This window comes from Lytechinus pictus, chromosome 4 (assembly GCF_037042905.1).
Source record: "Lytechinus pictus isolate F3 Inbred chromosome 4, Lp3.0, whole genome shotgun sequence".
Classification (NCBI taxonomy): Eukaryota; Metazoa; Echinodermata; class Echinoidea; order Temnopleuroida; family Toxopneustidae; genus Lytechinus; species Lytechinus pictus.
In genome coordinates, this window is record NC_087248.1 from 20,911,807 (window position 1) to 20,939,200 (window position 27,394).

A 27,394-nucleotide genomic window follows, 5' to 3' on the forward strand; every position below is an offset into this window, starting at 1 on the left:
TTTGGAGTTAACGATAGTCCATGGTTTATGGCTCAGTCAAAGATACCATTAAGAACTGCCCTGAACGCCATGCGAACGATTAATAGACCATTTCGTAAGATCTTCTAATGAAGGCCATAATAAACCGGCGTTCACAGTCCATTGTAGACCGTTCACGAGTTCTCAGCTTGGTCGATGGTCTAGTCCAAGATTTTTTTAATGTGTGCTAAACCCTCTTTTCGTAAGGTTGGCCATACGAACATCGTAAGAATATGGTAAGAACCAGACGAGATAATGTAGGTTCAAGAGACAATCCTAGAAGCTTCATATTCTTACGATGATCATAAGAACGCCCTAAGTTCCTAGAGGGCTCTTACGTCATTCTTAAGAACGCTTTACGATTGGAGATTCGTATGGCACTCTTGCAGATGGCTCTTGGCGTTAGTAAAGGTGTTAAGGTGTTCCTAAGGGAATCATAAGGCCTGGGTACAAAATAATTGCAACTGTATTAAAGTAAATCATCTAACGAATGACGGGAGAATGCAGTGTTGCACGTTCAATCATCTTTAGATGAGAAGTCGTAAGATTGCCATAAGTCTGAATAAAGAATAACACTCGGCATTCTTACCAAAAAAACGTACACAGTCTAGGGCCATTGTTTAATCAAAAAGCATTTCGTTTCTCAAGAAGGTCTTAAGTTGTTCTTAACCAAAACATCAATTCTAAACTTGAAATCACGCATTGTTTTGGGTCACACCACATCATAAACTATATGTCCACTGTACAGTATCATGTTATCTGTTGTGAAAGAGACACTTGTATCTCCTTTACTGTTCACTTGCATGTAGAATATTATCAAGCACTCGAAAGTGTAGCTCACAATCTATCCAATACAAAGAAATAGAATGTTTGCACTACTTGTGTGTACTGTAGAAATGGGGGGATACCTTCTTTGTGACTAGCCACTCCTTAACTATCAATTTATCAGGGGCCACTGAGCCGGGGGGGGGGGGGGGGGGGTGGCGGGATTTCAAAAATGTAAATAACTTGTTTTTTACATTTTTGTGCATGGTCAGCCCTCCCCCCCCCCCTTACTTTAAAACCCATTGAAAGGTTCTCTGTGAATGGTCCAAATAGTAAATTTTTTAATAAAAAATTAGAAATAAGAAAATTAGCTTATCCAAAAGAGTAATTCTTCATACTGTCAAACTGTGAAGCTGTAAAATTAAAGGTCAAGTCCACCCCAGAAAAATGTTGATTTTTAATCGATACAGAAAAATCAAACTAGCTCATTGCTGAAAATTTCATCAAAATCGGATGTAAAATAAGAAAGTTACGATATTTTTATAAAGTTATGCTTATTTTTCACAAAACATTTTTATGCACAACTCGGGGATATGCAAATGAGAGAGTTGATGACGTTTCTCACTATTTGTCTTTTATTGTTTGAATTGTACAATATTTTACAGATTTGACAATAATGACCAACCAGACTGAGCCATAAAATTATAAAACAATAGCAATTCCACATGCTCAGGAAGGAATAAAACTTTGTTTCACATGCAAATGAGGAGAAAATAAAAATATTTCATATTGTGAGTGGATGATGTCATCAGTCTCCTCATTTGCATACTGACCAGGATGTGTATGTAACTGTTTCGTGAAATTAAGCAAAACTTTAAAATGTCAACTTTCTTATTTGACATCCGATTTTGACGAAATTTTTACTGTTACACTCATTTGATTTTTCTCTTTTTATTGAAATCAACTGTTTTTTTGGGTGGACTTGTCCTTTAGATAAAACACCACTTCGTATGGACTGCTTGGGAGTTTCACTGAGATTGCATAGTGAGTGAACCCCGACCTTCAAACCTCGTTCAATTCTTGAAGCTCACCCTGAATCTTATCTGTAGCCTTCTCATGCTCATATGGCTATTTTTTAAAATAAATATAAAAACATTACTAAGAGAGGGCACCTGTTGGGTGTTTCATAAAGCTCTTTGTAAGATGCGAATGACTTTACGCACGACTGGTGACCCTTTTTTGCGCTAAATGGTATATCCCTATGTAGCTGACTTAGCACCTAAAAACATGTTCCAGTCGTGTGTAACTTTACGGACAGCTTTATGAAGCACCCACCAAATTTGAATTCTAATGACTTAAAAAACCCATATATGATCACTAAATTTTCGTAGTATTGGATCACTAGATGGTACTAAATCACATTACTGACCCAGTGGGCTTTAAATAGATATTTTGCACATGGGCGGAAATGACAGACAGCGGGGACGTGTCCCCCCTACCATTTGGAAAGGGGGGGGGACACAATATCAAATGTCCCCCCTACTATTTGTGGTCTTTTATGATGGAAAAAAAATACATCATTCAAAATCGAAATAACACATGTAAGATCCTATTTTGGATAAAATGACCTTACATTTTAGGTGATAACATTTTTTATTTTGTATTTTTTTTGCCTGTCAAATTTTCCAGGGAAAAAAATCCTTGAGCCGCCCCTTGTGCCCCCTACCTTTGGGGAGAGATTTCTACCCATGATTGTGCAGGTATATTGAAAAGTAAGCTTCGTTCATATTGGCGGGTAAAAACCTATTGGCACTGTAAGCGATGAATTCTTGATGTCGCTGAAAACCATCATGTGAAAATGAACATTCAAGTGTTAATCATTGCTTAAAAAGTGCTATAGGGTCGATCGGTGTTTATGAATTGTTTTCTGTTTATGAAGACATGCATGTATTTATCACTATTATCATACAATGTATTGTGTATAAAAAGGAATAATTTTAGTGAATGGTTATAACAACTACACATGTACTTTTACATGGTCATGTGTGTTTTTGACTATTTGAAGATTCTGCCTTTATTGTACATGTATTCTGTGTGAAGAAGTGATGTCATTCTTAAGGCGACCGCACACCTTCCGATTGGTCTACGACCCGATTTCAGAATAAAATGTAGAATTTTATGCTAATATTGAGACTTGGAATATCTTACTGTGTAATGTTCAAAATCACCGTACGAATACCTATGTTCAAATCTGTGACTATACTATCATCCACCTTAGAATAAAAGCGAATTTAATATATTGTCGTAATGACGTCATGGCAGTCGTACGATTGGCTACGATTTGAAACTAATTTGGCCTTTACTAAAAAATAAAGGTTTGCAATCTTTCAAAATGGTTATATTAGTATTCTTTCAATTAATCTTAACCTCAAATAAAATGATATGTTCCATTCACATTTTCAGAAAATGAGCAAAGTGCGATTTGTTCCAAAATGGGATCGCGAACAGTCGTAAGGTGTGCGGTGGCCTTTAGGGTGACCAAATTGAGAGATTTATCACTATGACATTGATGCATCAGATTAAAACAGTAAATAAACAATGTTCACTTACATGTATCAATGCACAAAGACAACTCAGTCTGATGCCAATATTTCAACACTTTATTTTTACTTGACTACTGTATACTTGCCTTCAGTTTTTCATCATGTATTGAGCTACATGTAAAATCCATGCTTTATCTAGAGACTACAGATTATGATGACCTCTCACTTGCCAGCAGAAACATCTAAAACTACAGATAAAATGAACCAAAAGTGATAAGTGATTGATAATACAGATATAGGTACAGTGGCGCTAAACAGTTAGTGAGCCCTACCAGAAAATTAACATATTTAAAAGTGTTCAAGTTCTGCCATGTTATAGACATTTAATTGTGAAGTCAGGTGATAAAATATTACATTTAATATACTTTGTTTCTCTGGGCTTGCCGAACATCATAGTGTTGTAATCTGCATTCAACACTGAATGAAGGAGTGCATTTTGTGGCGGGGCTCACTAACTTTCTACTGTACATGTAGTTATCATGCAGTTCATTGTCATTTAACCCTAAAAAGACTGGGGGGGGGCTGATTCAGCCCCCCCCTCGACATTTTTCGCGATAAATCCGCCGCGCGAAATTTTTTGACCACGTCGCTCGCTGACTTTTTACCTTCAAGTCTCGCGCAACTTTTGAGACCAAAATTGTGACCCCCGGGTACGCGGTTCTGAAATTACGCAACATTTCGTAAGTGCATGCAGACCCAAAATTTCTCAAAAACGTGAATTTGTGTACAAATCCAATGCAAATAGTGTTTTTAACCAAAATTCATAAATGTATCATTATTTTTCCTTTTACTGCTTAAAATCAATTAATTTTATCTTTTTTATGGTCAAAATAAAGTCCCCGACAATTTCCATTGAAAAAACAATAAAAAACAAAAAGTCGAAAAACAAGGAAATACATAAGAAATTTAGAAAACAATAGAATACATAACAAAATAAATGTGATGTTGAAAATTTTGAAAAATAAATTTGATCAGATGCCTATCTAGAGTATGTGAAACAAAAATTAGCATTTTAGGGGCATTATTTTATTAATTAGAGCAAACTTATGATTTTACGCATAAATTAGCATAATTAATGAGCAATGAGATATTTCGCAGAATTTGATATTATAGTTTTGTAGATAATGCCATGGGTAACGCGCGTGCCAATTTTCATCGCAATCGCGCGATCGACGGCCGAGATCATAAGGGGTGGGCTGAATCAGCCCCCCCCCCCCCCCCAGTCTTCTTAGGCGTCGAAATAGCCCAGTCTATTTAGGGTTAATGAGGTATTGATCTTATTTCTGTAAGGCTTTTGAAGTTTTGGAAATATTCAATGTCATAATTTGATATCAGTGTTAGCATCCTACCTGGTACCTATTCAACCCTCGAGTAGAGAGTTGCCAAGTGATGGTAGTGCTGCAGTGGGATTTGAACCCTGGAACTTGTGGTTCAAAGTGCAGGTACTCATCCACTGACATCAATACATTATTAAAAAAAATTATGGAGTATTTTAGAACAAATTATTTTTACATTCATCTGGACCAAGGAATTTCTGTCAGTGATAATTCCTTAGAGTGCATGCTTACATATATTCTGGGGATTTTGTGCATATTTAGACAAAGAAACCCATGGCTTGTGCAACATGAAAATTGTATTTGTTTTTATTTATATTCCATCATGATAAATTTGAAAATAATTTTGTATAGACCTTAAAAAACTTTGATAGCGGGGGTATGAGCAAATTATTATAACTACCTGTACGCTATTCTATTGTTAATCAGACTTCTATAACACCTCGTACACAAGACCAACGTCAGTCAATTGTTTGTATGGGGAGGGGGCAAGGTTCTTGAGCAGTCCATAATTTGGTGGAATATCCCATGCCCTTGAAATACATGGAAATCAAAATCAAAAGCCATTTGTTTCTCAGTTCATGAGATTTGCATGGAAGTTGTATTAATGAGGTTGAAATCTTGTTTGGTGATATTTTCACTCGGCCTGTCTTTTAATTTTGGAAAAATTAGAGTTTATTACAGCTGTTGATAGAGAAAACACAGTTCACTCTGTCTACAATCAATTTAGTCTAATTGCCATTTGGTCTACACTGTATTTGGTCTAAAACCATTTTAGTCTTATCATTTAGTCCAATGCCCAGGTGGTCTGATTTTCACTTTGATTCCTTATTATTTTTTTACTTTGTCTATTGAAAATTTGGTTTATAGACTGCCCATCAAAGCATATAGGCCCGTATTCTGAAGTCAGGTTTAACTTAGACCACGGTCTATCTCTGTGCTAAAATTATGGGGAGCCAAAAATTCAAAATTTTTGTTTATATTGTGTATTTCTTATGTTACTATTTTGTTTCCTTATGCTTTCATGATGAAGAAAAATACTTCAGTTATCATTCCAAGACAATTATGAACAATTTGGGTATCATATGAGTTAATAAATTCAATGTGTACTGTTAGGGATTTGTGCTCCAATTGGCTCTCGGTCTCCATAGATAACCAGAACTTTTAAGGCATTGGTTGATATTGATTTTACTTTTTTTTTAATCTGAGCTGCGAGGTCCCACTTGTCACCTCTGTCTGTAATTTGTTTTACAAATGAAGCCCAGAAAAATTGCGTCCGAAAATCACTATTTGGTGCTTCAAAAGTGAAATATAAAGTAACCGGAAACACCATCTTAGTTTTTTTTTTTTTTTTTTTTTGGGGGGGGGGGCTGATAGAAAGGAATCCATGTACATAATTCATCTCTCCTTTGTTTTTGTTTTTTTAATTACATGTCTATAATGTTAACTTATGCCTTTAAACCAGGGTTTAATTTTAACCCGAATTCAGAATACGGGCTATAGACTAAGCGGTGTTAGACCTAGTGGATATTATACAAAATTGGTAAAGCCGCATTAGAAATTTTCCAGCATTTCAAGGAGGCTGCGATAGGTTTCTATGTCATCAATTTGATGTATTGTACATGTTTTACAGGTGACACGTCATTTGCTCTTTGATTTGATTTGATTTGATTTTATTTCACATATTTCACAAGTACAAACAAAATTATGAAACAATATCAGAAAACTAATGAGAATACAAATCAGACAAGGCATAACAATTAATTCAAATTAAACAAAATAGCGATTTGGAATTAAAGACAATTTAAAAGAGTGAAATATGAGGGAACCCGCATAAAAAAGCAAAGCTTGTTAAGTCTGCAGGATCCAGAAAAAAATCGGTCTTAATGAGGAGAGGACAGGTAAGTAAATTGATTATAACAAAGTAATGCCAAAAATGTGACGATTGTGTAAAGAATACAAAAAAAATCAAAAAATAAATAAATAAAAAAGAGTCCGCCACTCTATGACAATTATTTATTACTCATTACTCGGCCAGAGCGTATTAACAAAGTGCATGAATATAAAAGTTTACAAAGGGAAATTGGGACAATTGCTCCAGGCTTCATTTCGTCTGAGATGTAGGGTTGTACGTAATATGGTTTTATGTTTGGTTTAGGGTTGGGTTATCTTGTTAAACTCAGGGTTGAAGTTGATCATTCGATTAGTGTGCGAGATTCAGACAGGAGCAATTGCCACTGGAGCAAATGTCATGGAAGTGTATTACAAAGATGTACTCTAATTTTGTTTCAATGTTATCATTATAACATTATTTCCGTGCTCTGTAGTCGTGCATTGTAAATTTTGAATGATTAAATGTAAAACCTTACATACAAACATGTATATAAATGTATATAAAAGTTTCATTACTTTGGGCGTGTCATTTCGTTGTGAGTTCTCATTCTTAACGTGGAGAAGGTTTACGGTTACCATGTGTAATATGAAGAAGGGAAGGAAATACAGGCAGAAAAATTGAAATGGAAAGACGAGAAAGGATGGAAAGAGGAAATTATGAGTATTCTTTTCTTGAAAGTGAGTTTTCTTGAAAGTGAGTGAAGTCCTGAAAATGACTGTAAACCAAATGAGATGAGCTGAATATGACTTGAGTAGCAACAGTTTGAGTAGTCGCAGGATGAAGCGAAGAGAGGTTACTCAACGTTTCGTGCAGGTTGACTGTCCGTCTTCATTCTTGTTGGATCTAGGGGGTGGTTTTATAAAGGTTGATTTATTCAGTGATATGTACCCTATTCAAGGATTTGAGCTCGGCTTGAAGTTTTCCGTTTGAAGGTCAGATTAGGTTTTTCAAAAACTCACTTTTCGTGCTTTAATTATTTGTTTAGTGATATACATATTCCATTAATGAATTCAATTGGTGCCTGAAATGCCCCCGTTTTATAGGTCAATACATATTTTATAAAATCAGCTAGTATATTTTTATATCTTTTTTAAGTTGCTCGCTCTTACTTACTTACTGCCCATTATGCCGGGTGGGCACGTAGGGCAGCAACAAAAGTCCTCCACTCCACTCTGTCCAAAGCCCGGCGCCGTAGTGTCCCCCAGGTGCAGGTCAGGTCCCTCATTTCCCTCTCTACGGTCCTTCTCCAGGTGTTCTTGGGTCTCCCCCTCTTCCTCTTCCCTTCTGGAGTCCAATAGAGTGCCGTTTTGGTAATGCTACCATCCTCTTTCCTTAGCACATGGCCAATCCAGCTCCAGCGTCTTCTTTGTATAATGCCTTCCGTGCATCCCAATTGGCATCTATCATATAGTTCTTCGTTTGATATCATATTCGGCCAAAAAATGCGACATATTTTCCTTAGAGATTTGTTGTGGAAAACTGATACCTTATGAAGGTCTTTCATTGTAATTCTCCAGCATTCTGATCCATACAAGAGAGTTGAAAGGACGCAACTTTGATAAATCTTTAGTTTGGTTTTGATACTCAACTGTTGTGACTTCCAAATAGGATTCAGCATAGAGAATGCAGTCCTTGCTTTGTTCAAGCGATTCATTATATCTACTCATGCACCTCCATCATGTGTTACAATGCTTCCAAGGTACGTGAATTTATCTGTTGTTGGAAGGTCTTCGCCATTGGCTTGTATACTTGAGGGGTTTTCAACATTAAGTGTCATTACTTCAGTTTTCTTCTGATTGATCCTCAGCCCAATTTGATGTGCAAAGTTAGTAAGGCGGGATGTCTTCTCCTGTATGTGACGGTGGGTATGAGACACCAGAGCCAGATCATCTGCAAAGTCTAAGTCTTCAAGTGTTGAAAAGAGTGACCACCTAATACCCCTTTTCTGATCTGCAGTAGCCTCCCTCATTACCCAATCAATGGCCAGGTTGAACAGTAATGCAGACATAACACAACCTTGTCTCACTCCAGTTTTCACCTGGAAACTCAAGTCACTATTCCCAACCCTGCAAATGAAGTTGTCGTAGAAGCTCTTGATAATGGCTACTACCGGCTGGGGAATGCCGTAATTACGCAAAATTATCCATAAGCTGTCTCTGTGTAAACTGTCAAAGGCCTTTTCAAAGTCTACAAAATTAATGTATAACTGCCTTTGCCATTCTGTGCATTGCTCAATAATGTTGCGCAGGACAAAAATCTGATCAATGCACCCTCTTCCTCTTCGAAAACCAGCTTGTTCTGGTCTCAGTTGCTCATCGACAGCCCTTGTTAGTCTCTGGATAATAACTTTTGTTAGAATCTTGCTTGGGATAGACAATAGTGTAATACCCCGCCAGTTGCTACACTTTCGGAGTGAACCTTTCTTGGGTAGTTTGATGATGACCCCTTGTAACCAATCATCTGGAACTTTTTTACCTTCCCATATGTCAGTGAAGAGAGGATGCAATATATTTGCAGCCAATTCTGGATCTGCTTTAAAAAGCTCAGCATTAAGGTTATCTGGTCCTGGTGCCTTACCATTGTTCAAGGATTTGATTGTCTGGATGATCTCAGCTCGAGTTGGTGGATTTGTATTGATGTCTAGGTCAGTTTCTGCTTCTTGAATGTTAGCTTCAGTGGCAGGAGGTGGTCTATTGAGGACTTCTTCAAAGTGTTCAGCCCATCTAGCATCCTGTTCTTTTTCAGTAGTAAGTAACCTACCATCCTTGTCTTCTATTGGTAAGTCTGCGTTTTTACTGTATCTGCCACTAATCATTCTGGTCAACTTATACACTTTGCCTTGCTCACCAGTCTTTGCAGCCTCTTCTGCCTGGCTAGCTAGGTTGTCCATGAAGGCTCGTTTGTCAGCTCTTGACTTTCTTTTAACTAATCTGTTTACGTCTTGATATTTAGCTTTAAATCTCTCTTTTAGCCTATCTGACTTTGCACTCAAACAATGTTTTTTCGCTTCCCTACGTTTCACTACAGTTTGCCATGTGTCTTCAGTCATCCACTCCTTTCTCTCTCTCTTTTTGGTCCCTAGACATGTTTCACTTGACTTCTGGTATGCTGTTTTGACCCTCTGCCACTCCTCATTGATCTTGTCCTGTTCTGTCTGAGTTTCTTCTTCAAGGTCTGCTAGAACCTGAAAACTGTTCCGAAGCTCTAGTAGAAATGCGCCTTTGACTCTGGGGTCCTTTAGTTTGTCAATATCATATCTTGGCTGTTTTACTTTACTTGCACCTGTTTTTCTGAGCTTGAGCTTAACTTGTATTACTGCCAGCACAAGATGGTGGTCACTAGCACCATCTGCCCCCCTCAAGACTCTAACATCTTGGAGCGATCTTCTCCACGTGCCATTTATCATGATGTGATCAATCTGGTTTCTGTCCCTTCCATTTGGTGAGTACCATGTCAGAGTGTGAATGTCTTTATGCTGGAAGAGTGTCTCCCCAATAACAAGGTTGTTGATAGAGCAGAATTCCACGAGGCGTTCCCCATTTTCATTCATCACTCCACATCCATACTTCCCCATAGCCCTATCATAACCGGTGTTGTTTCCGACCTTAGCATTCAGATCCCCCATCACAACCTTCATGTCATGTCCAGGGATACTGTCAATCTCACGCTGAAGTTGCTCATAGAAGGCATCCTTGATTTCGTCGTCATTGTCATTGGTTGGAGCATAACACTGAATAATAGTTGTGTTGATTTGTTTTCCCCTGAGTCTTATCTTCATAATCCTGCTATTTACAGGTTTCCATTCAAGAAGACATCCTTCGATTCCTTTCTTCAGAATGATGGCAACTCCTTCTGAATGATGACCATCCTCCCTCCCTGAGTACAGGACAGTCTCACCTGTATTGGTTTGAAGACGTCCTGATCCAGTCCACCTGCCTTCACTTATACCTAAAATTTGTAACTTATATCTTCGCATTTCTGCTGTGATCTGATTTAGTTTCCCTGCTTCATACATGGTTCTTACATTCCAGAATCCTACTCGTGTTTTACATTTGGCGTTCATGACTTCCACATTCCTGCCGATGGCTTCCTTTCGGCTTTGACCATCGCCAATCATCCTGATACCATCTGGTATACCAGGAGGCCAATCACACCTGGTTCTTCTTTTGACTTTTGTTGCTGTTTCCGTAACAAGATATTTTTTTTATAGGACAGGGCTGTTAACCCTGTGCCCAACCCCCAACCTGGAGGGCCAGGGATCACATTTCGTCTGGCCTCTACCCTTCGACCTGTCCGGCATGGGTGGCCCTACCAGGAGAATAATCTCCGGTCGGCATAGCTCTAGGGGTCACTGAGACACACAAGCTCTCCCGACCACGACAAGGTTGTGATCCCTCGCTCTACTCACACAAAATTAGTGTATTTTGTCTGTGGAGACTTCCACATTCTCAGTGAGTGACGTATGTAAGTTTATACAGTACTTGCGTATCAGTCCTTGCCCAGACACATTATACCAGGTAGGCTTATGCATATGTACTATGACAAAAATCTGCAGTCATGGCAACAAAAATTTGCCCCTACACCCCCCGCGAAATGATGTAACAGCCGGAACGTAGCCCCCCCCCCCCCCTTGGCGGATTTCAGGAAAAATGAAAGGGAACCAAACACATGTATGACCAAACATATAAGAAATAGACACATTTAGGATTGGGATTTTATTATGCATACCATATTATAGATCATGCCTATAACCTTATAACAGTGCTAAAACATCAAATCCTTCTTAACTACAATAACTCCAAATTTAAGCCCATAACTTAACACATTTATAATTTCTGTAGCCAGAGATGTACATGCAAAACTTGGTCAGGAAGAGAAAAAAATGATATAAAGCCCCCCCCAAAAAAAAAAATTTCTGTATCTATGAAACTCCAATAACTTTTAAACGCTGACATCTCTGCAACTTGGCGATTCTTAAGTAAACACCCATGTGTAGCCCAACATGTCAACATCCCATTTGAAGATATCTGAATGGAATTATAGGTTTCATTAACTACCGTGACTACCGCACTTCAAAAGCATCTGATGATAAGTTACTTGACGTGGTTTGGTTTTATTTACCGTTTAAAAAATGATCAACATAATGTACAGTGTGTACAAATGAAGAGTAATTGAATATTAACATAAACTTTCAAAGATACGGATGGATCACTCTATTCAGATCCATCTTATATAATGGCTCTGTTCTTCATAGAGGTCCAATAAGCTTATGAATACGTTTACAAGTTTTAACAAGAGGACAAAATTACCCTTAATACCCTTGAATTTTGATAAATATAATCTCATCACCAATTCAGTATCGATAAATATAAACTCGTCACCCCTTCAGTTTTTATCAATATAGACTCGTCACCCCTTCATTTTTTACAATTATAAACTCGCACCCCCTCAATTTTTAGAGATATAAACTCGTCACCCCTTCAATTTTTATAAATCTAATCTCGTCACCCCTTTAATTGGTATAAATATGATCTCGTCACCCTTTCAATTTGTATGAATATGAACTCATCACCCCTTCACTTTTATAAATCTAATCTCGTCACCCTTTCAATTTGTATAAATATATCGTCACCCCTTCAATTTGTATGAATATGATCTCGTCACCCTTCCAAGTTTCCGATTTTTATAAATATGATTTTGTCACCTCTTCAATTTTGATAAATATGATCTCGTCACCCTTTCAATTTGTATGAATATGAACTCATCACCCCTTCAATTTTATAAATCTTATCTCGTCACCCCTTCAATTTGTATAAATATATCGTCACCCCTTCAATTTGTATGTATATGATCTCGTCACTCCGAGTTTTATAAATATGATTGTCACCCCTTCAATTTTGATAAATATGATCTCGTCACCCCTTCAATTTTATAAATCTTATCTCGTCACCCCTTCAATTTGTATAAATATAATTTCGTCACCCCTTCAATTTTCATAAAGCTAATCTTGTCACCCCTTCAATTTTTTATAAATCTAATCTCGTCACCCTTTCAATTTGTATAAATATATCGTCACCCCTTCAATTTGTATGAATATGAACTCATCACCTCTTCAATTTTATAAATCTAATCTCGTCACCCTTTCAATTTGTATAAATTTATCGTCACCCCTTCAATTTGTATGTATATGATCTCGTCACTCCGAGTTTTATAAATATGATTGTCACCCCTTCAATTTTGATAAAAATGAACTCATCACCCCTTTAATTTTATAAATCTAATCTCGTCACCCCTTCAATTTGTATAAATATGATCTCATCACCCCTTCAATTTGTATGAATATGAACTCATCACCTCTTCAATTTTATAAATCTAATCTCGTCACCCTTTCAATTTGTATAAATTTATCGTCACCCCTTCAATTTGTATGAATATGATCTCGTCATCCTTCCGAGTTTGATAAATATGATCTTGACACCTCTTCAATTATCCGATTTTTTATAAATATGATTTTGTCACCCCTTCAATTGGTATAAATATGATGTTGTCACCCCTTCATTTTGTATGAATATGAACTCATCACCCCTTCAATTTTATAAATCTTATCTCGTCACCCCTTCAATTTGTATAAATATGATTTCGTCACCCCTTCAATTTTCATAAAGCTAATCTTGTCACCCCTTCAATTTTTATAAATCTAATCTCGTTACCATTTCAATTTGTATAAATATATCGTCACCCCTTCAATTTGTATGAATATGAACTCATCACCCCTTCAATTTTATAAATCTTATCTCGTCACCCCTTCAATTTGTATAAATATGATTTCGTCACCCCTTCAATTTTCATAAAGCTAATCTTGTCACCCCTTCAATTTTTATAAATCTAATCTCGTTACCATTTCAATTTGTATAAATATATCGTCACCCCTTCAATTTGTATGAATATGAACTCATCACCCCTTCAATTTTATAAATCTTATCTCGTCACCCCTTCAATTTGTATAAACATGATTTCGTCACCCCTTCAATTTTCATAAAGCTAATCTCGTCACCCCTTCAATTTTTATAAATCTAATCTCGTTACCATTTCAATTTGTATAAATATATCGTCACCCCTTCAGTTTGTATGAATGTGATCTCGTCATTCCGATTTTGATAAAAATGATTTTGTCACCTCTTCAATTTTGATAAATATCTCGTCACCCCTTCAATTTGTATGAATATGAACTCATCATCCCTTCAATTTTATAAATCTAATCTCGTCACCCCTTCAATTTGTATAAATATGATCTCATCACCCCTTCAATTTGTATGAATATGAACTCATCACCCCTTCAATTTTATAAATCTAATCTAGTCACCCCTTCAATTTGTATAAATATATCGTCACCCCTTCAATTTTTGTATATGATCTCATCACCCCTTCGATTTTTGTCTCACCTGCATAGCAGAGTGAGACTATAGGCGCCGCTTTTCCGACGGCGACGGCGGCGGCGGCGTCAACACCAAATCTTAACCTGAGGTTAAGTTTTTGAAATGACAGCATAACTTAGAAAGTATATGGACCTAGTTCATGAAACTTGGCCATAAGGTTAATCAAGTATTACTGAACATCCTGCCTGAGTTTCATGTCACATGACCAAGGTCAAAGGTCATTTAGGGTCAATGAACTTAGACCATGTTGGGGGAATCAACATCAAAATCTTAACCTAAGGTTAAGTTTTTGAAATGTCATCATAACTTAGAAAATATATGGACCTAGTTCATGAAACTTATACATAAGGTTAATCAAGTATCACTGAACATCCTGCATGAGTTTCACGTCACATGACCAAGGTCAAAGGTCATTTAGGGTCAATGAACTTTGGCCGAATTGGGGGTATCTGTAGAATTACCATCATAACTTTGAAAGTTTATGGATCTGATTCATGAAACTTGGACATAATAGTAATCAAGTATTACTGAACATCCTGTGCAAGTTTCAGGTCACATGATCAAGGTCAAAGGTCATTTAGGGTCAATGAACTTTGGCCAAATTGGGGTATTTGTTGAATTACAGCCATAAATTTGAAAGTGTGTTGGTCTAGTTCATAAAACTTGGACATAATAGTAATCAAGTATCACTGAACATCCTGTGCGAGTTTCAGGTCACATGATCAAGGTCAAAGGTCATGTAAGGTCAAAGAACTTTGGCCACGTTGGGGGTATTTGTTGAATTGCCATCATATCTCTATAAGTGTATTGGTCTAGTTCATAAAACGTGGAAATAAGAGTAACCAAGTATCACTGAACATCTTGTGCGAGTTATAGTAGTTTTCAAAATCAGCACTGCTGCTATATTGAATCGCGTGATGCAGGTGAGACGGCCAGAGGCATTCCACTTGTTATCAATATGACCTCGTCACTCCTTCATTTTTTGTTGTCTCGCTAGCATAACAGAGCGAGAATTTAGGCGGCGCTTTTCCAATATATAGTTAATGAAATGTGGACATAGGGGTAATCCAGTATCATTACTCATCTTGCACAAGTCGTAGGTCACTTGATCAAGGTTAAATGTTAGCTCTGCAGCACTGCTGCTATATTGAATCGCATAATGCAGGTGAGACTGTCGGAGGCGCTCCACTTGTATAAATATGATCTAGTCATCCCCTCAATTTCAATATATATTATCTCGTCACCCCTTCAACTTTGGTAAATATAAACTTGTCACCCCTTCAACTTTTTATAGATATGATCTCGTCACCCCTTACAACTTCAATAATCTAAATTATTTACCCCTATTACTTTGACAAATCTAAACTCATCACTACTTTAAGTTTGACAAATATAAACTAACACCCTTTCAATATCACAAAATCTATACTCGTCACCCCTTCAATTTTGATTAATTCAAATTCTCCACTCTATGAACTTCTTCAAGTATGAAATCTAAGTTCGCCATCCCTTCAATATTGATTATTTGACACCCAGCACCCTTTCATTTTTTTTTCTAAAAGCTTCAGCCTCGATTAGGGGTTCAAAATTATTCACCAACGTCTATTTTTAATTGTTTAGACTGGATACATGTGTATATCGTAGGAGGGCTATCATTTATGGGGGACATAGTAGCCTTCTGGAGATCATGGACTTCTTCTGGCTGCCAAAGAACCATAGAGGAATATTCACATTCCCAAATTTATACAAGAGTGATTATTCAAATTCAAATTCAAATTCATTTATTTCACATCTGTAAAAAACATACAAGATACAATATATCGAGATCAATCAAAATGATTCCATAGTAAAGGAGTAAAGGAGTAATGAATATTGTAAAATGACAAATTAACAAAAATAAAAAAATACAAAGGGTAATGAATGCGATGTGGGGGAATAGCAAAAGCCAAATAGACCTATCTAGGCTACTCCCTGATTAACATTCAATACCGAAAAAAGACCATCCTGCAATCAATTGATTAGATTGCAAGAAACACACATTTCAAAATAAACGAAATCAACAAACTAATGAAAAATTTGAAGAAAAAAAATAACAACTACATTACAAAAAATATGTTTAAAAAACATACACATAAAAGCAAGCAAGCTTATTCACTGAGAACATGGTGAAGTATACATATTTAGAAGGTAAGACTTACATCTTACTTTAAATGAATTTAGCGAAGGACTTTCTTTTATTTCAGGGGGCAAACTGTTCCATATGAGTGGTCCTCTATAACTTATGACTGTTCTTGAGAAAGAAAAGCGGTAAAAAGGAATGTACATGTATAAATTATCAGAATTTCTCGTATTATATTTGTTTACACTGCGATTTGTTTTAAAATAACTGTTGAATGTGTCAGGCAACTGATTCTTGTAGTATGAATGTATGAGAAACAATTCGACACTGTAAAATTTTAAAAACTCCAACCTTGATTCGTCATTCGTCAAGTAAACACCCATATGTAGCCCACCATTTCAACATACCATGTAAATATATCTGCATGGAATTATAGGTTTCATCAACTACCATGACTACCACTCTTGAAAAGCATCCGATGATAAGTAACTTGATGTGGTTCGGTTTTATTTACCATTTAAAAACTGATCAAAATAATGTACAGTGTATACAAATGAAAGGTAGCTGAATATTTACATGAAATTTCAAAGACACGGATGGATCACTCTATACAGATCCATTTTATATAATGGCTCTGTTCTTCATAGAGATACAATAAGCTTATGAATACGTTTACAAGCTTTTACAAGAGGACTATATAAAACAGGTATGCTTTACGACTCCTCGACTCTCCTGAACACCAAAAAGAACCTATATCCAGTCGACAGAAAAGAATACATACAGAAATACAGACAATCCTATGAGAATGACCATATTGATATATATGAAGATCTTCGCGCGCGGATCCTGCTCGATCGACTTGATATGGCGGATTCTCTTCTCTTCTTCCCGCGCTTTTCGCTGACTCTCTGTACTCTCAATTCCATAGCCACAGAACCATCCAATGAGACGGTTGCAGCCATTCATCCGTCGCTGCCCCACAGAGTGGAAGTCGGAAGCTGTTTAGATGCAATATAAAAAAATGTCAATATAAGTGATTTTTCACAATATGATGGTTATTTTTTTATACTGAATTATGATGACGAATCAATAGATCCAACTTCTGCTTTACATGTTTTTTTTTCAATTTTAATTTTACTGATATTCATATTTTGTTTTCTGCATTGTAAAACAGAAATCTACACCAACTATTATGTGCTGAATAAGCATCCTTTTATATATGCTCAATAAGTATACATTTTTATCGTTATTATCATTATCAATATTATTATTAGTAGTAGCAGTATTATTATCATCATCATTATTATTATTACATTTATTAGTATTCTCAATGTTATTATTAACATTATCATTATTAATCATTATTATTATCATTATTATCATTATTATTGTTACTATTATTATTACTACTATTAATATTTTCATTATTATCATCATTATTATTATTAATTAAACTTTATTTATTTATTTATTCGCATTCACTTATGCATTAACTTTATTCCGCTATTAATGAATACATCATGCGTTTTTACACACTTTTTTTATTACTGACTTATTACTAAAAACAAAATATATATATATTTTTTCACGTTTGACTACCAAACCCATGCGTACAATTTTACAACCCCCCCCCCCAAAAAAAAAAAATGCTGCCTTCATAATAACATGAAAATAGTGACTACGATTTTGTGACTAACCATGATTGTCTGGTTTGGCGTTTTCGGCTGATCCCATCATCATCATCTCTGCTTCATCGGCTTCATCGTGGTCATCGTCGTCGTCTTCATCCTTTCTCTTCTGCTTACTGAACCGGGTGCGGAATGTAGTACGAATTAACTGATCAATAAAATATATATTTTAGGAAAGGGGGTAATAAATCTAAACATTTCAGCCATCGTATGCCGGCACCTTAGTGTCGTTTTAAATTGTTTATTCAACATGATTTATGTCATGTTTATCTTTCGCACAATGAGTGCATGATATTGCATAAAGTTTTAGCAATCAAATATATTTTAATGCAACCGAATGATTCATTTCTGGCGGGAGGCTTACTTATCATTGTTATTCATCATCATTAATGTCCATGTACACGCCTATTGAGAAACGCAACTCTTTCTGCAACTTGCATCCGAGGTGACTATATCTTTACCATTTCTTTCGGGGGTGGTTCGGTGAGGAGACTGACGACGATGTCAACCACTAGCACAACGGAGAAGAGAATCAGGTTGAAATAGAAGTAGTGTATTCGGATGACCTTTGGCCGGGTGTCCTCTTCCCAGCAAACTGGTTCCGGCCAGATGAAGTCGAACGCTAATCGGATAAAACCGGTGATGGCTCCGCTCATCAGTCCCCAAAATGCTCCCTATATAAAGTACAATATGATATCAAGGAGCTCATTAAAAAAACACAACGGTAGAGTCTTTAATTCAGCGTCTCATCTTTCCTTTATTGTATTGACAATGAAACACTTTGCACTGACTTTGTTATTTGCATAATTATATAACTCTATATTAAATTTGAAATAAACTTTAGATTACCTATTTTTCGGAATTATAAAGTAAAACGAATACTTTTAAGAGGGTGTTTTGCCTCATCATTAACTAATTTCTCTCTTATTTTATTTCTTCATTACATTTATACTATTTCTTTAATATAATTGTAAATTCAATTATAATTTCTACCTTCATTTTTTATTATCATCATCACTATTACTTTTATTCAATTAATTTATTCATTCATTTATGCATTTGTTTACTTATTAAAAATGGGGAATCATAATTAGGGCCTCATGGACCCTGCATCTACGCTTATACCTGTTCATTAGCTCGAGGCCAGAGCAATGCCAGGAAATAGACGGCACACACAGCTGGAGTAATGCGACCCTTGATCTGAACAAAGTAACGTAACAATCCATCCCCTCCTTGAAGTAACTCAATAGCTGGAATCCACAAGATACTCAGGGCAGTGATTACCACTACACATACCCTGATAAAACAATAATACAATAAAATGACATAATCAATCAACATTATAAAATGATACTTGCGGGGTGCATAATTATTCTCTGAATAAGGGCGTTGATTGACAAATGTAAACTCGGCAATCCTTCGACAAAGGCTAATATTATAATACTTCAAATAACTGGGCGTTGTGGCGTGCGCCTGTAATCCAAGCTATGTGGGTAAGTTACAAATTGATGCAGAGGTTTGAGGTTCGAGCCCTGGTCACGTCTTTCGGATGGTGACGTTAAAGGTCGGTCCAGACGTAAATAATCATATCTGATTGATACACGTCTGACAAAACTCAAATACACACACACACATTTTGACAATTCTAAACTCGTTAGCGCTTAATAGTCAACATATCTATACCGATCACTCATTTAATTTCAATTAATCTAAAACCTTCCATTTCGATAAATCTAACTTGTCAACCACTCTTCGATTTTGCTAAATCTAACTTGTCAACCGCCCTCCGATATCGATAAATCTAAACTAGTCACACCTCCGATTTGAATAAATCTAAACTCATCACTACATCGACTTTGGCATATCTAAACTCGCCATCTCTATTAAGATGTTCTTGTCACCCCTTCAACTTAACAATTCTGAACTCATCACCTCTTAAACTTCAACAAATCCAATTAAGTCACTTCTCCAACTTTAAGGAAGTTAAACTTGTTACTCTCTTAAATTTTGATCAATCTCAACTCGTCACCCCTTCATTTTCGATAAATCTGAACTTGTCATCCCTTCCATTTCAATTTCAATTATTATAAACTCGTCACCCCCTTAATTTTCATAAATACAAACTCGTCACCCATTCAATATTCATAAATACAAACTCGTCACCTCTTCAATTTTCATAAATACAAACCCGTCACCCCTTCAATTATCATAAATACAAAACTCGTCAGCCCTTTAGTTTCGATAAACTAAACTCGTCATCTCTTCAACTTCGATAAATCTGAACTCGTAATCCCTTTAATTTTGATAAATCTAAACTTCACCTCCGTAAATTTAGATAAATCTTTACTCTTTAACTTCGACATATCTAAACTCTCCATTGCTATTAATTTTTAGATCAACTCGTAACTTTTGCCACTTCAACAAATATGTCTCGCAAACTTCAATTTTTCGCAACTCAAAATTTGACCCCTTTCAACTTAGGGAAATCTATAATATTCATACGTTCAACTTTAAGAAACCTAAACTCGTCAACCCTTCAATGTTGATAAATATAAAATCTCCATCCTATGAATTTTTATAAATCTAAACTCGTCACTCCTTCAATTTTAACAAATATAACTCAAAGCTATTTCATTTTTGACAACTAAAAATTCGGCACCCTTTCAACTTCGGGGAAAATTAATTCATCCCCTTTCGGTTTAGATATACATAAACTTTTCACCTCTTGTATTTTGATAAATTTAAACTCGTCAGCCCTTTAATTTTGATCAAACTAAACTCGTCACCCCTCCAACTTCGAAGAATCTGAACTTATCATCCCCTCAATTTTGATAAATCTAAAGTCCTTTTCCCGTCAATCTAGATAAACTAGTAACTTCTCCCACTTCAACAAAAATGACTCGGAAACTAACATTTATGACAACTCAAATTTCAACTTTGATAAATCTGAACTCGTCATCCTTTTAAGTTTAATGTACACTTACCACTATTTTAACTTTGGGGAATATAAACTTGCTCCCTATCAAAATATGTATATCTACACTCGTCACCCCTTCAGTTCTGATGTATTTAAGCTCCGTCACTATTACAACTTTGACGAATTGAAACTCGTCATCCCTTCCATTTTTACAAATCTAAACTCGTCACCCTTCTTCTTTGATAAATCTAAAGTCGCCAACTTTAAATTTTGATAGATATAGATTCGTCACCCCTTCAATTATGATAGATTTAAACTCGTCACCCCCTTCAATTTCAACTCTTCTAAACTCGTCATTCTCTTAATATCCACAATTACACTCGTCATACCGTCGATTTGACTAATCCAAACTCGTCACCCTTTTAATCTTTATTTTTCTAAGCTCGTCATCTCTTCAATTTATGATAAATCTGAACACGTCACCACTTTAATTTTGATCAATATAAACTCGTCATCCTTCAATTGTAATAAGTATAAACTCGTCATCTCTTCAAATTTCCTAATTATAGACTCGTCACCCCTTCAATTTATATAAATATAATCTCGTCACCCATTCAAATTTGAAAAATATAAACTCGTCACCCTTCAATTGTAATAAGTATAATCTCGTCACCCCTTTAAATTTGATAAATATAAACTCGTCACCCCTTCAAGTTTTATCAGTATAATGTCGTCATCCCTTCAATTTTTATGAATGTAAAAACTCGTCACTTATTTAATTTTTATGAATATAAATTCGTCACCCATTAAAATTTAATGAATATAATCTCGTCGCCCCTTCAATTTTTATAAATCTAAACTCGTCGACACTGGTGGATCCAGGGGGGTTAACACATCCTGCCTTTGCTTCCCCCTTGAAAATTTGTAATGTAATTTTGCCGTTCTAACACAAGTGTGGAAACTTTTTTTTGCTTGCCTCCCCCCTTGGAAAATCCTGGATTCGCCGCTTCTCGTCACTCCCTTATTTCTTATGAATTTAATCTCGCCACCCCTTCATTTTGTTATGAATATAATCCCCTCACCCCTCAACTTTAATATAAACTCGTCACCCCTTCAACTTTCATAAATATAATCCCGCCATCCCTTCAATTTTTATAGATATAAACTTGTCAGCCATTCACATTTTTGAATATATATAATTTCGTAACCCCTTGAATTTCGATAAATCTAAATTATTTACCCAAATCTAAATTATTAACTTTAACTCGTCGCTTCTTACAAATATAAACTAACACCATTTCAATATCACCATATCTATACTCTTCACCCTTTCAATTTTGATAAATCTAAATCATCCACTCTTTCAACTTCGAAAAAATTGAACTCGTCATTCTTCAATTATGAAAATATAAGTTTGTCACTCCTTCCAATTTGATCAATTGACACCCAGCACCCTTTCATTTTTTTTCAAATTCTCAAAACTTCAACCTCGATTCGGGGTTCAAAATAATTTTTCACTAATGTCTATTTGTAATTGTTCAGACCGGATACATGTGAATCTCGCAGGAGGGCTATCATTTATTGGGGACATGGTAGCTACATAGAAACCTTCTGAAATTGATGGACTTCTTCTGGCCGCCAAAGGACCATAAAGTAATATGTACATACCCCACTTTTACAAGGGTAATTATGTGACACAAATCAACATTGTAAATTTTTAAAACTTTCAACTTCGATTCGGGGTTCAAAATTATTTATTTTGTAATTTTCAAGACTTGATTTGTCTTAGTAGGGCTATCACTTTTAAAAAATCCACTTTTCTGACGGTGCTAGAAGTCATTATTTCTTGCTTGAAAGGGTAAGGTCCGCTATGGTGGTGATCAGGAGATAAATGTTAAGCTCACTGGGGAAATGGCTCGTAACCACTATCTGCACAGAATAAAGATAATTTTTAAGCAGCATTTTCTCTGGCTCATAAACGAAATTATTATACTCTATAGCATTCATGGCAATTGGCGGGGACAGCGCCAAGGATTTCTAATAGACAATCTGAAATTGACTAAATTTCTATATTTATTAGCAGGGATAAAATAGTTTTCCATGATCCAGATCATTTCTCGTTTATACATGTAGTCTTCTTTCTTCCCTCTTCTTCATGATTTTTTCTCTTATATGTTTTATTACTTAAAAAAAACCCTACACCCCTCGTAGTACAACAACTGAGTCATGATGATAGATTTTACATGTACATATGTATTGGAAAAAGACTTTCATGCGGCACTTTTTACCGAGAGTCGTGTAGTTATAAAAGCTTTGTGAAGGGGGGGATAAAATCCTTACCTGCCGACAATCATCATCTCCCGAACTGAAGGGACTTTCTTCGAGAATTTGATTCTGAAGAAAGACCATACATCCACTGTAAACAGAGTACTGACGCTGTTAAAGAATGATGTCAAGCTACTCACAACAGCCGATAACATCACAGCTAACATCACCCCACGGTAGCCTTTTCATGTAAAGGTACAAAATATATATATAAAAAGGAAATGCTATACTATTACGTGATTTTTCATACTCTTGATATAGGGGCATTGTTATCTGAGAGATTTATTAATTGTTATTTGTTCCAGCACCACAAATGGGTCATCTATCAAAAAAACGTAATGAACTATTCTCTGACCAAAGATTATCAAAACTACATTTTGATATCTTGCTTGTTTGATTATTTTCATTATTGAGTCATTTATTTGTTTTATTTTCTATTATATTATTTCAGTTTTGGAATGTATTTCAGTTTTGTTTGTATTATTTTATGTATTCATTCATTTATTTATTTAATTTATCTATTTACCTAATTTAATTAGATATTTATTTATTCACTTATTTATCTATCTATATATTGATTAATTTGCTATTGTGGGTGCACCTTTTAAGAAACACACTCACCAGTTAGCCAATGTTGTCTTACAAAACGTATATCATATGATACAGCATACTAATCGTATGTAAATATGCAGTATCCATACTGAATTCCAAAGCTATTCATAACCGCATCCATAAAGTTTGATGTTTTATGCAGGTATGAAATTTCATGATAACCTCTTTTATCCGACAGTTACCATAGGAACAGACGGCTTCTCAGTCAATCAAAACAAAGGAAAGTTGTCAGATGTGACAACTTTCTTGTCGGATACGTTGATGAAACGGCTCCCAAGAAGTCGGTTTTGGTTCCGTTGTGACCGTAGGATAATGTCGCAGTCCCACTGGTTAAACCGATTCCAAACTAACCGATAGTACACCATAAGACACACTGTACTAGGTGTGATTGGGTTTGGAATTGGTTTATTGGTGTGAGTGCGGCATGAGAATTGGCGCATACCTGAAGGTAAGAGGTTCAATACCAGGGAAGGAAAGGCGTAGTTGGCGCACCCTTTCTCATTGCCGCAGGCTGCTAGACAGGCCTCAGGCGAAGCACATGCTACCAAATCTGTATTACGAGAAAGGAAAACAAAATATGGGTTAGCTGTCCTAATTATTTTTTTATTCCCTGAATTGTCTTAAGGTTATATCTACAACATTATTAAAATCTGCTGAAGTCTTGAAGCCATTTTAAATAAATTTCTTGTAATAAAAAAATTAAGAAAACAGTTTTTATTTCATGGTGGCATAAACAATCGCGGAAGTGGTTTATGGTACACCATGTGTGAAGTCCTGGAAAGGACTAAGAGAAAGTGGATGGAGGTAGAAGTTCCGTTTTGCATCAAATTATGAACATTCAGACAAATAAGATCTTTTTCAAGAATTAATTTTAATTTAGAACCACGCCTTTTGTATTATTTGTAATTTATTAGAGAGGTGTTTTGGCTCAGTGGATAAGTCTCCGGACTGTGAACCACAAGGTCCGGGGTTCAAATCCCACCGCAGCACTAGCGCCCTTTGGCAAGGCGTTTATCTGCACTTGCCACTCTCAACACAGGTGTAGTAAATGGGTACCCGGTAGGAAGGAATTCCTTGAATGCTCGATGCGCCCGATCAGGGTAGCCGTGCTAAAGCCGGGGTAATAGTATGCAGCGCTTAGAAACATTTGTATTAAGCGCTATATAAATGTTGCATATTATTATTATTATTATTATTATTATTAGAAAATAAAAAGGGCATGACGATGATTTTGACTGACCTGTGAAGAGGATTCTAGCGACCATCCCCGGGATGACAATCATGAAAAGTGGCAGGATCTTGGCATATCCAGCGAAGACGCATCCACCTTGAGCGTGAGACAGACTCTTCGCTGCTAATGTCCTCTGGACCATGACCTACAAGAAAAGACGAAAATGATTTAATAAACATTCAATACTATTTTTATGTCTAGAGCGTGCTTTTGCATATTAATAAATACCCCTAATCACTCTCTCTCTTTCAATTGCTCTCCTCCTCCTTCTTCTTCTACTTCATCTTCTTCTTCTTCTCTCTCTCTCTTTCTCTCTGTCCCATGTGTCTCATGATCCTTACCTGTTCAGCGCAAAAGTAAGTTATTGACGCGGTCGTCTGCCCAAGGAGAAATCCTATCCAAGGAAAATCCGAATTGTACGGATCGGCACTCCGGAGCATTTGGAATGCGTGTGGATTCGGATATCCGCACGAATAATTCGGCCTATGAAGGGTGTCGTTGGGAACGGCCTGGAAATACTTCACTTTCAGCTCTTCAAAACTCCCGATTTGCTTGTAACCTTGAAATATGAAAACAAAAAACAAAGTGGAGACCATGGTAACAACTAACAATATATGTCAGAGAGACAACAACTTTTACTTAAATCTTTAAATGCAAAAGAGCCACTTTATTTCCTTATCGCACTTGTCTAAGGGTGATACTAGAGACCCATCCTTTTGGAGTGAAGTGTACAATCTTATATAGAGCATTATAGCTCCTTCTGGAGTATAAAACTGTGAATATGTTTAGACACTTTCATTCCAAAAAACGAGGTAATATCCCCTTCAAAAGATGAAAACCTCACTTAAAAATGGCCCCGAGGGGGAGGGGGAGGGGTGATTATGGACCAGATTAACTCTTTTTCATGGTTTGTCTAGCTGGCAGGATTTGGTTCAAGGACTATAATACGATAATGAACTGTTCATGACCGCCCTGGTTAATCTTTGAGGCACATTCAGAGGTGAATATTAAACGTGACCACCTTCTTAAAAATTCTCTATGCCAAAGATACGCTCGATGATAATGGGGTGTGAATGCGGGTATACTCATGGTTGAATTTATTTTATTGCGTAGGTCTAATCTGTTCGCAAAGTTCTCTATTAGGAACTGCATCACCTGGGCATTAGACTAAATAAGAATTAGTCTAAGTGGGTATCAGACCAAGCGCAGCGTAGACCAGACCAAACGACATTTAGACCTATTTTATAGTAGACAAATTGGGTTCTACTCAGGGGCGGATCCAAGATTTTCCAAAAAGGGGGCACATTTACCCGAGGAAAAATTTGACAAGCCAAAAAAAAGTTCTCACTTTCCAGGGGGCACACTTCTGCTATAAATTTTAATTGTGCCTCTCAAAAAAGGAGGGGGGCACGGGCCCCGGCTTCGCCCCCCTGGATCCGCCAGTGGTTCTACTCATGAGGCATTATACCATCTGAAGAGTAGATCAAATGCTGTCGACCAAGTGAATATATCTCCTCCTCTCCCCATATCCTATCCGACCAGCCCCCCGGCCCTGCCTAGGGTGATAGTATGTTTACCCTGTATGGTATTTACACAATATTTATGTTATTTGCAGACAAACTGACTTGTTCATAAACAAAATTGATGGCCGTTTGTCATAAGGTATAAAACAAATTTATATTATGCGTATGACCTATATAATACTGATCATGAACATGACTCGTGAAATAATCGTAAAGATTTGTTTAGGCGGATTAGGAAAGTAAAATTATCCTTTGAAAATTGGCTAGTGACTGGATAATTTCTTTATAGACTATTATATCATTTTTTCAATTATTACTTTTATTATTATTATTATTATTATTATTATAATCATTATTATAATTATTATTATTACTTTTATTATTATTATTATCATCATTATTATTATTGTTATTATTATTATTATCATCATCATCATCATTATCATCATCATCATCATCATCATCATTAATCAAATACAATTTGTATCAGTTATGGGATCTTCAACTGTCAGTGATATGTAAACACTATTCATCAAAAGGATTCTCAATAAAATATGTTTTCTATCTCTAATGTCCACCCCCCCGCTTTCGCATATCACTACTATAAAATCTTAGAAAAGCACGGAATAGTGATGTCTTCCAAATATATTTAGATAAATAAATAGATTAATGAATAAATTAATGAGTGAATAAATGATTGAATCAATTTATATTTGAATGAATGAATAAATGTATATATAAATACGTGATTTAAATAAATGAATTCATAGATGAATACATAAATGAAAAATAAATAGATAAATAAATTACATTCACATATATACACACGTAAATAAAAACGCACATACGAGAATAAATGAATGGATGGATGAACGAATAAATGAATGAATGAATGAAAGATTGAATGAATGGATGAATGAATTTCATCA

At 35.9% G+C, this 27,394-nt stretch overlaps 1 protein-coding gene across 2 annotated transcripts in view; it reads right to left on the minus strand.

The window, feature by feature from the left end:
• Positions 1–15,168: 15,168 nt before the first annotated feature.
• Positions 15,169–27,394, minus strand: part of LOC129258835 (sodium/myo-inositol cotransporter-like) — a 28,440-nt gene continuing 16,214 nt past the window's right edge. For both annotated transcript variants that reach the window (XM_064098612.1, XM_064098613.1), the window contains exons 10-17: positions 25,284–25,501; positions 24,952–25,087; positions 24,154–24,261; positions 23,115–23,280; positions 18,983–19,154; positions 18,319–18,531; positions 17,867–18,005; positions 15,169–17,167 (exon numbers count right to left, since the gene is read on the minus strand). In XM_064098612.1, coding sequence (XP_063954682.1) covers positions 16,920–17,167; positions 17,867–18,005; positions 18,319–18,531; positions 18,983–19,154; positions 23,115–23,280; positions 24,154–24,261; positions 24,952–25,087; positions 25,284–25,501 — 1,400 coding nt within the window. In that variant the 3' untranslated portion in view covers positions 15,169–16,919. The remainder of the gene's footprint in view (positions 17,168–17,866; positions 18,006–18,318; positions 18,532–18,982; positions 19,155–23,114; positions 23,281–24,153; positions 24,262–24,951; positions 25,088–25,283; positions 25,502–27,394) is intronic.